Source organism: Cherax quadricarinatus, chromosome 5 (genome assembly GCF_038502225.1).
Source record: "Cherax quadricarinatus isolate ZL_2023a chromosome 5, ASM3850222v1, whole genome shotgun sequence".
Taxonomy (NCBI): Eukaryota; Metazoa; Arthropoda; class Malacostraca; order Decapoda; family Parastacidae; genus Cherax; species Cherax quadricarinatus.
In genome coordinates this window covers 790528-803263 of record NC_091296.1, presented here as the reverse complement: position 1 = coordinate 803263, position 12736 = coordinate 790528, and the positions used below count along the sequence as shown (strand labels likewise).

Below are 12736 nucleotides of genomic sequence, written 5' to 3'. Positions count from 1 at the left end.
TGGAGAAATGATGATGTGGGTAAAAAAAAATTAAAGGATAGTGTGAGGGGGTGACACTGGCATAGTGTTTTTGTAGAATTTAGGAGAGGCTAGGATAAGGGTGAAGAAAGGAGAAACAGTGTGTTAATCAATAAATTTAGTACAGTAGTTCCTGTAAATTCAGGGGCTTCATAATATGCATGTTTCCGTTATCAAATGTTTTTACTGATGGGCAACCCACGTGAATACGTACATTCAGTTATTCAACATTTTTCTGGCTCAATGGATTTTCCTTCCAAATCTATTCTGATCATTATTGACATTCATAGTAAATATTAACTGATTAGATATTCCTCTTGAAGGCTTCTACACTTGTCCCAGCAGGGTTTCTGATATCTTCTGGCAAGATGTTGAATAATCTGGGACTGCCAACATAGATACAGTGTTGTTCCTTTGTGCTACTACTGCACCCCTGCTTTTCACTGGATTTATTTTGCACTTCCATCTCTCTCCCTCCAGATCCAAAACAAAATGCAGTAGGACCAAACTTATATGGCAGGTTAGGTCCCAGGCTGCTGCTAGAAAGCAGGAAGGATTGAGGGTGGGACTTCTCAAATATAGGTCAAAAAAAACAAATAAATATATCTTTAAATACTTTATTATACAAAAGCACAGATAAATATACAGACATGATGGTTTCAACAGTGTATCCGGTATATACATTTGTCTGTCTCATGCAATTACCTGCCTTAAAACAATTTTCATTATTCTGATTTATTCCCATTCATGTGAAATAAAAGCAGTAAATTCATACATGAGAGATTGTGAGTGCAAACAATACTTTATAGAGCTTCAAAATATTGAATAAAAAATTTTAAATTCCAAAATATTTTGTAAAAATGAATTGATTAAATTACAAATGTTGAATTATCAGTATTGCAAAATAAAATAAAACAAAAAAAAAATATTTTCAATGTATAGAAAGTAGACCATTAGCTACCAGTTTCCAAATGTTTAAATATAGTACTGTATTAATACATCAGATGTATAATCCCCCACTGTTTTTCAAATTTGGCTTCATCCCATTACATTAGCACTACATACCTCCACAGTATTGTTTTTTTTTTTTTTTTGTCTATTAAAGCATGTCTTAATGTACTGTGCTTCACTAGTTCACACAAAATGAGGTCACCACAATTGCCGTGTAACAACTTCTGTATATATACTTGCTCGGGTCCCAGACTAGTTAACACCACCTTGGCTGAAAAGTCACCACCCAGATTTGAGGATACTGTTCGGAGGTTACGAGCTTGGCTCAGATGGCAGGGCGCATACACGTTACCTTTATAATCTGATTTTTTTTTATGCTACACAAACAAAAAATGTTACCGAACTTTGGCCAGCAATGAGAATGTAAAGAAGACATTTGGCAACATATACATTCATTAAGTCTGTCAAGACCTTTTAGGCAGAATGCAATTACAATATGAAATGTTTTTGCATTACTTGTACATAGACATACACAAGGGTAAATTTCATATACAATATATTGTGGGATTTAGTCTACTAAGTAAGATTTTGGTTCCTTAGGAGGCAAAGGAAATTAGCTAAAATATAACATGGTCGATTTCACTGTATTGAACTAGTATGGGATGGAAGTATTGAAGGATATGTAACAAGTAGCTGGTCACTGAACAGTAGAAAGTAAAATATAATCTATTACATGAGGTACCATGTACAGCATACAAGTTTTTTGTTTTAATGTCCATAACAAATAGATCAGTCTTTAAAATAGACTTACAGGTCAATGTAAATTAACATGTACACCAAAGGTTTTCGTGAAAACACAAATCACATATACATCGTAAGTACAGACAGTCACTATGTCTCATATTTGGTAGACCTATCTGCTCTTTGAAACAATTTAATGACAAAGGTATTTAGTTTTCCTTTGCTGGAAATTAATAAAGTGAGAGTAAACAATAACAGGTATGAAAAGGTTGCAATTAATTTGAATGTAAATGCAATAAAACAAAATGATGTAGTTTAAAAATCAAACTGTTATTTAAAACTAGAAATTATGGAAGTTACAAATAGAAGTCAGTCTGAATGTCTAACCCAGAAAGATAGACAACAGATGACTGGTGGGAAATGTAAGTCAACGGTAATACAAAAAAAAATATAAATCTGTATGTGCTAAAAGTCATGAAAATCAAATGTCACTCACAATGGCTCCTTTCAAGCAGTCCTCTGAAAGTGATCACCCTCGGGCATCATTTGCTATCATTACGTAAAGTTGGCTAGGGTTTTTAACCCTTCATGGTTAAGTGCCTTGATGGAACTAGAGCTACCCTTCCCTCGAGTCCAACTTTACCACTTCCCATTAACCAGGCACAGTAACTCTTTTGGGTTTAGCAATTCCCCTTGAATATGATTTTCAAGTTCATCTGTCACTACCAACAAAGAACACTTCACTCATGCTGGCCAAATTTATTTAAAAAAATATGCAAACTCTCTCTACTTTTGACAGACTTTTAGCTACATTGCCAATCTCCTTCAAATTAAGAAAACATATAAACACTGGGAAAGAATAATCTCAGTGGCCATTCTTCATACACACAATTAACTTTGTTTTATCTAGAAATTGAGACTTGCCTCAATCCTACATAAAAAAGTTATTGCACTTAAAGATTTGGAAGAGTTAATGCACCACTAGATCATACTTACGATAATGAGTTGTGATCTCAAGAAACGGAAGACTAAAAATCTAGTCGCCCCCCTCCCCAATCCCTCCCTGTTGTCCCCCTCCCCCAAAAAACAGAGAGAGGGGGTCTGTACATTTCGATCAATGGGATACGGAAACAAACTATATCTGTATTGTACTTTCAAGACTGTTTCATAAGGTAATGTTATATACAGAAGGAACTAGCACACTGCATCAAGCAGTGTGGGTCATAACATTCCCTCTGAGATTATGTATTGACATACTGTATGTGTATAAAACTATTTTTTCTTCTTCTCTGCCTTTTCTGCTAGCTTTTCTGCTTTTTTCTGTAATTTTTCTCTCTCTTTCTTCTCTTTCTCAGCTTGTTTGCGTTCCTTTTCGACAGCTAATCTAAGTTCTTTTACCTGTAAAATGAGACACGTCAAAATACTATTCTATATTAATAATATTTTCAAGATTATATTTTTTTGTGACAAAAGCCAAATACAACAGGTCCCTCTTTCAATATTAATGCATTCCTGAAAAGTATCGAAGTATTTTTCCAATCTAAGAACATAATTTGCACCAGGAATATTATGATTCAGGAATTACATTCCTGAATCATAATACAGGTCTCCCTCAACATTCGCGAGGGTTAGGGGATCAAGAGCCTCGCGAATGTTGAAAAACCGTGAATGTTTGGTGCCCCAATATATTGTAGGGAAATATATTATAATACTGCTTCCTTAACTTGTTGAACCATGAATAATCATAAAATACATGAAAACGTCATAAATTGTACTAAATATATACATGTTATGCTTTAATAACGTATGTTATTTAATAACATGTATGTTAATAGCTAGATAACAGGGATATCTTGCTACTCCAACTTACACTTTGGTCACACTTCACAGACATGCACATGCATATATATATACATACATCTAGGTTTTTCTCCTTTTTCTACATAGCTCTTGTTCTTTATTTCTTCTATTGTCCATGGGGAAGTGGAAAAGAATCTTTCCTCCGTAAGCCACGCGTGTCGTATGAGGCGACTAAAATGCCGGGAGCAATGGGCTAGTAACCCCTTCTCCTGTAGACATTTACTAAAAAAGAGAAGAAGAAAAACTTTATAAAACTGGGATGCTTGGATGTAGTGCAGATGACAAGAAACAGATGATTGCTGATGTTATGAATGAAAAGAAGTTGGATGTCCTGGCCCTAAGCGAAACAAAGCTGAAGGGGGTAGGGGAGTTTCGGTGTGGGGAAATAAATGGGATTAAATCTGGAGTATCTGAGAGAGTTAGAGCAAAGGAAGGGGTAGCAGTAATGTTGAATGATCAGTTATGGAAGGAGAAAAGAGAATATGAATGTGTAAATGCAAGAATTATGTGGATTAAAGTAAAGGTTGGATGCGAGAAGTCGGTCATAATAAGCGTGTATGCACCTGGAGAAGAGAGGAATGCAGAGGAGAGAGAGAGATTTTGGGAGATGTTAAGTGAATGTATAGGAGCCTTTGAACCAAGTGAGAGAGTAATTGTGGTAGGGGACCTGAATGCTAAAGTAGGAGAAACTTTTAGAGAGGGTGTGGTAGGTAAGTTTGGGGTGCCAGGTGTAAATGATAATGGGAGCCCTTTGATTGAACTTTGTATAGAAAGGGGTTTAGTTATAGGTAATACATATTTTAAGAAAAAGAGGATAAATAAGTATACAAGATATGATGTAGGGCGAAATGACAGTACAGTGGACCCCCGGTTAACGATATTTTTTCACTCCAGAAGTATGTTCAGGTGCCAGTACTGACCGAATTTGTTCCCATAAGGAATATTGTGAAGTAGATTAGTCCATTTCAGACCCCCAAACATACACGTACAAACACACTTACATAATTGGTCGCATTCGGAGGTGATCGTTATGCGGGGGTCCACTGTAGTTTGTTGGATTATGTATTGGTAGATAAAAGACTGTTGAGTAGACTTCAGGATGTACATGTTTATAGAGGGGCCACAGATATATCAGATCACTTTCTAGTTGTAGCTACACTGAGAGTAAAAGGTAGATGGGATACAAGGAGAATAGAAGCATCAGGGAAGAGAGAGGTGAAGGTTTATAAACTAAAAGAGGAGGCAGTTAGGGAAAGATATAAACAGCTATTGGAGGATAGATGGGCTAATGAGAGCATAGGCAATGGGGTCGAAGAGGTATGGGGTAGGTTTAAAAATGTAGTGTTAGAGTGTTCAGCAGAAGTTTGTGGTTACAGGAAAGTGGGTGCGGGAGGGAAGAGGAGCGATTGGTGGAATGATGATGTAAAGAGAGTAGTAAGGGAGAAAAAGTTAGCATATGAGAAGTTTTTACAAAGTAGAAGTGATGCAAGGAGGGAAGAGTATATAGAGAAAAAGAGAGAGGTTAAAAGAGTGGTGAAGCAATGTAAAAAGAGAGCAAATGAGAGAGTGGGTGAGATGTTATCAACAAATTTTGTTGAAAATAAGAAAAAGTTTTGGAGTGAGATTAACAAGTTAAGGAAGCCTAGAGAACAAATGGATTTGTCAGTTAAAAATAGGAGAGGAGAGTTATTAAATGGAGAGTTAGAGGTATTGGGAAGATGGAGGGAATATTTTGAGGAATTGTTAAATGTTGATGAAGATAGGGAAGCTGTGATTTCGTGTATAGGGCAAGGAGGAATAACATCTTGTAGGAGTGAGGAAGAGCCAGTTGTGAGTGTGGGGGAAGTTCATGAGGCAGTAGGTAAAATGAAAGGGGGTAAGGCAGCTGGGATTGATGGGATAAAGATATAAATGTATGGAAGAGGGTAAGGTACCTAGGGATTGGCAGAGAGCATGCATAGTTCCTTTGTATAAAGGCAAAGGGGACAAAAGAGAGTGCAAAAATTATAGGGGGATAAGTCTGTTGAGTATACCTGGTAAAGTGTATGGTAGAGTTATTATTGAAAGAATTAAAAGTAAGACTGAGAATAGGATAGCAGATGAACAAGGAGGCTTTAGGAAAGGTAGGGGGTGTGTGGACCAGGTGTTTACAGTGAAACACATAAGTGAACAGTATTTAGATAAGGCTAAAGAGGTCTTTGTGACATTTATGGATTTGGAAAAGGCGTATGACAGGGTGGATAGGGGGGCAATGTGGTAGATGTTGCAGGTGTATGGTGTAGGAGGTAGGTTACTGAAAACAGTGAAGAGTTTTTATGAGGATAGTGAGGCTCAAGTTAGAGTACATAGGAAAGAGGGAAATTATTTCCCAGTAAAAGTAGGCCTTAGACAAGGATGTGTGATGTCACCGTGGTTGTTTAATATATTTATAGATGGGGTTGTAAGAGAAGTAAATGCGAGGGTCTTGACAAGAGGCGTGGAGTTAAAAGATAAAGAATCACACATAAAGTGGGAGTTGTCACAGTTGCTCATGACACTGTGCTCTTGGGAAATTCTGAAGAGAAGTTGCAGAGATTGGTGGATGAATTTGGTAGGGTGTGCAAAAGAAGAAAATTAAAAGTGAATAAAGGAAAGAGTAAGGTTATGAGGATAACAAAAATATTAGGTGATGAAAGATTGGATATCAGATTGGAGGGAGAGAGTATGGAGGAGGTGAATGTATTCAGATATTTGGGAGTGGACGTGTCAGCGGATGGGTCTATGAAGGATGAGGTGAATCATAGAATTGATGAGGGGAAAAGGGTGAGTGGTGCACTTAGGAGTCTGTGGAGACAAAGAACTTTGTCCTTGGAGGCAAAGAGGGGAATGTATGAGAGTATAGTTTTACCAACACTCTTATATGGGTGTGAAGCATGGGTGATAAATGTTGCAGCGAGGAGAAGGCTGGAGGCAGTGGAGATGTCATGTCTGAGGGCAATGTGTGGTGTGAATATAATGCAGAGAATTTATAGTTTGGAAGTTAGGAGGAGGTGCGGGATTACCAAAACTGTTGTCCAGAGGGCTGAGGAAGGGTTGTTGAGGTGGTTCGGACATGTAGAGAGAATGGAGCGAAACAGAATGACTTCAAGAGTGTATCAGTCTGTAGTGGAAGGAAGGCGGGGTAGGGGTTGGCCTAGGAAAGGAGGTTTTGTGTGCGAGGAGCTTGGACTTCCAGCAGGCGTGCGTGAGCGTGTTTAATAGGAGTGAATGGAGACGAATGGTTTTTAATACTTGACGTGCTGTTGGAGTGTGAGCAAAGTAACATTTATGAAGGGGTTCAGGGAAACCGGCAGGCCGGACTGGAGTCCTGGAGATGGGAAGTACAGTGCCTGCACTCTGAAGGAGGGGTGTTAATGTTGCAGTTTAAAAACTGTAGTGTTAAGCACCCTTCTGGCAAGACAGTGATGGTGACAGTTTTTCTTTTTCGGGCCACCCTGCCTTGGTGGGAATCGACCAGTGTGATAATAAAAAAAAAATAATGTTAATAGCATGTATGTTATTAAATACCACAGACTCCACCAATGCGAGTCCCTATTACCCTCCCTCCGACCCCCGCAACCAGCCCTCCCACTACTCAGTGTGGTGAGTGTTTTGTTTGTTCATTATTTGCTATTAAACTACAGAATAAATAATGTAAACCCATTCATGACTGCATATTGGAATGGCTATTAGGAAAGGTATTAGACGGTGACATCATGTGTTTACTCTTGAACACAGCAAAGAATCGAACATTTCTGCTATTGCTAATAATAACAATAGTAATAATAATAATAATAATAATAATAAATATGATATAATTGAAGAAGGAAATTGTACAAAAATACGATGGAGTGGTTGACACATCGTCAGTGTGACTTTGTTTATGCTGGAGTGAACATTAGTCTCCCTGCTCTTCCAAACATTTCACAATAATTCATTGTGTTTGGTGCTTGTAGATTGAGTGTGACTGGAGTGGTAGAGGCAATGGTATTTAATAACATACATGTTAATAATAATACATGTTATTAATAATAACATGTACTATTATTATTTATAACATATATGTTATTAAATACCACTGCCTCAACCGCTGAATTATTGTGAAATGTTTGGAAGAGCAGGGAGACTAATGTTCACTCCAGCATAAACAAAGTCACACTGACGATGTGTCAACCACTCCCTCGTATTTTTGTACAATTTCCTTCTTCAATTATATCGTATTTATTATTATTATTATTACTATTGTTATTATTAGCAATAGCAGAAATGTTCGATTCTTTGCTGTGTTCAAGAGTAAACACATGATGTCACCGTCTAATACCTTTCCTAATAGCCATTCCAATATGCAGTCATGAATGGGTTTACATTATTTATTCTGTAGTTTAATAGCAAATAATGAACAAACAAAACACTCACTACACTCAGTGGTGGGAGGGCTGGCTGCCAGTTGCGGGGGTCGGAGGGTAGTAGGGACTCGCAGGTGGCGGGAAACTTAAATATGATTTGGCTGCTGGGAACTTGCGAAGCCCGTGAAAGTTGAGGGAGACCTGTATTCTAATTTAATTTATTTTAACTAAAAATGTATACCCAATGTAGTCCCTTTTCACTTAAAAAAAAAAAATCAATGTTTAATACTATTTTATTAACATGCCTACCATGGCAGAGTGATATATACGCATTAAACAGAACAGATAACACAGTATACTGCAGTAAAGATGTGTAGAAGGTGGCAGATTATTATTATAATCAAAAATAAGTGCTAAGCCACAAGGGCTATACAGCAGAAGAAGGCAGAAACTGAACTGTCTCCCTCTTATACTATCATTTGTTCCCACCCTGTTGCATTGTATAACTAAAAGGCTTAACATATACTCACCACTCCCTTTAGTAAGGGTTAATATACCCATGTATGTAGTGATGGGAGATAATTTTAAGAGGGTGTAGCATGAGCTGCTGCTGTGTGCATCACCCATGGACAGCAGCAGTGGAGGTAAACTTTTTAACCAATAGGCGAAATGACAGTAGTTTGTTGGATTATGTATTGGTAGATAAAAGACTGTTGAGTAGACTTCAGGATGTACATGTTTATAGAGGGGCCACAGATATATCAGATCACTTTCTAGTTGTAGCTACACTGAGAGTAAAAGGTAGATGGGATACAAGGAGAATAGAAGCATCAGGGAAGAGAGAGGTGAAGGTTTATAAACTAAAAGAGGAGGCAGTTAGGGTAAGATATAAACAGCTATTGGAGGATAGATGGGCTAATGAGAGCATAGGCAATGGGGTCGAAGAGGTATGGGGTAGGTTTAAAAATGTAGTGTTAGTGTTCAGCAGAAGTTTGTGGTTACAGGAAAGTGGGTGCAGGAGGGAAGAGGAGCGATTGGTGGAATGATGATGTAAAGAGAGTAGTAAGGGAGAAAAAGTTAGCATATGAGAAGTTTTTACAAAGTAGAAGTGATGCAAGGAGGGAAGAGTATATGGAGAAAAAGAGAGAAGTTAAGAGAGTGGTGAAGCAATGTAAAAAGAGAGCAAATGAGAGAGTAGGTGAGATGTTATCAACAAATTTTGTTGAAAATAAGAAAAAGTTTTGGAGTGAGATTAACAAGTTAAGAAAGCCTAGAGAACAAATGGATTTGTCAGTTAAAAATAGGAGAGGAGAGTTATTAAATGGAGAGGTAGAGGTATTGGGAAGATGGAAGGAATATTTTGAGGAATTGTTAAATGTTGATGAAGATAGGGAAGCTGTGATTTCGTGTATAGGGCAAGGAGGAATAACATCTTGTAGGAGTGAGGAAGAGCCAGTTGTGAGTGTGGGGGAAGTTCGTGAGGCAGTAGGTAAAATGAAAGGGGGTAAGGCAGCCGGGATTGATGGGATAAAGATAGAAATGTTAAAAGCAGGTGGGGATATAGTTTTGGAGTGGTTGGTGCAATTATTTAATAAATGTATGGAAGAGGGTAAGGTACCTAGGGATTGGCAGAGAGCATGCATAGTTCCTTTGTATAAAGGCAAAGGGGATAAAAGAGAGTGCAAAAATTATAGGGGGATAAGTCTGTTGAGTGTACCTGGTAAAGTGTATGGTAGAGTTATAATTGAAAGAATTAAGAGTAAGACGGAGAATAGGATAGCAGATGAACAAGGAGGCTTTAGGAAAGGTAGGGGGTGTGTGGACCAGGTGTTTACAGTGAAACATATAAGTGAACAGTATTTAGATAAGGCTAAAGAGGTCTTTGTGGCATTTATGGATTTGGAAAAGGCGTATGACAGGGTGGATAGGGGGGCAATGTGGCAGATGTTGCAAGTGTATGGTGTAGGAGGTAGGTTACTGAAAGCAGTGAAGAGTTTTTACGAGGATAGTGAGGCTCAAGTTAGAGTATGTAGGAAAGAGGGAAATTTTTTCCCAGTAAAAGTAGGCCTTAGACAAGGATGTGTGATGTCACCGTGGTTGTTTAATATATTTATAGATGGGGTTGTAAGAGAAGTAAATGCGAGGGTCTTGGCAAGAGGCGTGGAGTTAAAAGATAAAGAATCACACACAAAGTGGGAGTTGTCACAGCTGCTCTTTGCCGATGACACTGTGCTCTTGGGAGATTCTGAAGAGAAGTTGCAGAGATTGGTGGATGAATTTGGTAGGGTGTGCAAAAGAAGAAAATTAAAGGTGAATACAGGAAAGAGTAAGGTTATGAGGATAACAAAAAGATTAGGTGATGAAAGATTGAATATCAGATTGGAGGGAGAGAGTATGGAGGAGGTGAACGTATTCAGATATTTGGGAGTGGACGTGTCAGCGGATGGGTCTATGAAAGATGAGGTGAATCATAGAATTGATGAGGGAAAAAGAGTGAGTGGTGCACTTAGGAGTCTGTGGAGACAAAGAACTTTGTCCTTGGAGGCAAAGAGGGGAATGTATGAGAGTATAGTTTTACCAACGCTCTTATATGGGTGTGAAGCGTGGGTGATGAATGTTGCAGCGAGGAGAAGGCTGGAGGCAGTGGAGATGTCATGTCTGAGGGCAATGTGTGGTGTGAATATAATGCAGAGAATTCGTAGTTTGGAAGTTAGGAGGAGGTGCGGGATTACCAAAACTGTTGTCCAGAGGGCTGAGGAAGGGTTGTTGAGGTGGTTCGGACATGTAGAGAGAATGGAGCGAAACAGAATGACTTCAAGAGTGTATCAGTCTGTAGTGGAAGGAAGGCGGGGTAGGGGTCGGCCTAGGAAGGGTTGGAGGGAGGGGGTAAAGGAGGTTTTGTGTGCGAGGGGCTTGGACTTCCAGCAGGCATGCGTGAGCGTGTTTGATAGGAGTGAATGGAGACAAATGGTTTTTAATACTTGACGTGCTGTTGGAGTGTGAGCAAAGTAACATTTATGAAGGGATTCAGGGAAACCGGCAGGCCGGACTTGAGTCCTGGAGATGGGAAGTACAGTGCCTGCACTCTGAAGGAGGGGTGTTAATGTTGCAGTTTAAAAACTGTAGTGTAAAGCACCCTTCTGGCAAGACAGTGATGGAGTGAATGATGGTGAAAGTTTTTCTTTTTCGGGCCACCCTGCCTTGGTGGGAATCGGCCGGTGTGATAATAAAAAAAAAAAAAAAAAAAAAATAAACTTTCGAAATGTGCATAAAAAAAATATTTGGTAAAACACTACCTGAGGCAAAAAAAAAAATCTTGAATAATGAATCTGTAGTTCTTGATCAGTCTTTACCATTATTATAATTAAGGGGGAAGCGCTAAACCCGGAGGATTATACAGCGCCTGGGGGGGGGGGGGATGTGGAAGGCATTCAGGCTTAATTTGGGGAACTGGAGCACAGATCCAATTCCCTAAATCAAGACCCCCCTCACCAACATCAAGGAACCTTCCTTGAGGGGAGCCAGTCTTTACCAATATTGTGACCTCTCTACATGCATAAAGTATAAATGTATTGGTAAAAAAAAAATAATTTAATGAATTCTTTTAATAATTATAACTGTGGATCAGCAATATAAGTTCAGAACATTAAGTTGGAATCTGATTACTCAGATATGTGAAGTTACTTGGGCGGAGAAGGAATGATTATTTTAATGAAGAGCTAAATTTATAGGAATAAGATAGGGAGGTGCAGGGAGATATGTCAGTGGAGCAGTACTTGTGTAGTATATATTATGTGCCAATACCTTATATGTACCATCCCTCTGTACGTGACAAGTGTCATGTGATGTCCCTTTTGAACTTCGCATGGCTAAGCTGTAGGTGTCAGATTTTGACCAGACCCAAGGGCAGTCGTGTGATAAAGGCCAGGCTTCATAAACCATACCCCCGGCCGGGATTGAACCCGCGGTCATAGAGTCTCAAAACTCCAGCCCGTCGCGTTAGCCACTAGACCAGCTAGCCACAATAAGATTCATCCAACTAGGTATATTTCTACACCATAGGAAGGTTAGCACAGGCACCTCTGTGACCACAAATGCAAGTTTTTACAGACGAATCTCCAGCTAGCGTGGCCGTGACGAACTCTAGCTCAAGTCCCTTCACTGCCGTCAACATGACTTAAGAAATCGTAATGACACGATTGCAAATAAACCATACCCCCGGCTGGGGGTATAGTTTATTTGCAATCGTGTCATTACGATTTCTTAAGCCAGGCTTCATTATTGTCCTTACAGCATATTACAATAGCCTTATCTACTGGTGTTATTGCTACCTCGCTCTTCCCAAAAGAACCCTTAAGACAAATGGTGGCCACTGCTGCCACCATTTGTCTTAAGGGTTCTTTTGGGAGAATGAGGTAGCAATGACACCAGTAAATGAGAATGTTGTAATATATTGTAATAACAATAATGAACCTCCATGGGGAAGTGGAACAGAATTCTTCCTCCGTAAGCCATGCGTGTTGTACGAGGCGACTAAAATGCCAGGAGCAAGGGTCTAGTAACCCCTTCTCCTGTATATATTACTAAATTTAAAAGGAGAAGCTTTTGTTTTTCCTTTTGGGCCACCCCGCCTCGGTGGGATACGGCCGGTGTGTTGAAAGAAGAAAGAACAATAATGAAGCCTTTTCTTATCACACATCTGCCTTTGGGTCTGGTCGGAATCTAACCGACACCTACGGCCTAGCCATGCGCGGTTCAAGAGTCAGACGACACTTGCGTGATATAAGGTATTGGCACATATA

At 39.1% G+C, this 12736-nt stretch overlaps 1 protein-coding gene across 15 annotated transcripts in view; it reads right to left on the bottom strand.

The window, feature by feature from the left end:
• Positions 1–1093: 1093 nt before the first annotated feature.
• The window catches only part of Spn (protein phosphatase 1 regulatory subunit spinophilin), a 571930-nt gene continuing 560287 nt past the window's right edge, over positions 1094–12736 (bottom strand). For all 15 annotated transcript variants that reach the window (XR_008406442.2, XM_070098757.1, XM_070098780.1 and 12 more), the window contains one exon: positions 1094–3108. Coding sequence is in view for 14 of the 15 variants with exons in the window: in XM_070098757.1 (XP_069954858.1) it covers positions 2983–3108 (126 nt within the window). In the remaining variant the exon portion in view is untranslated. The remainder of the gene's footprint in view (positions 3109–12736) is intronic.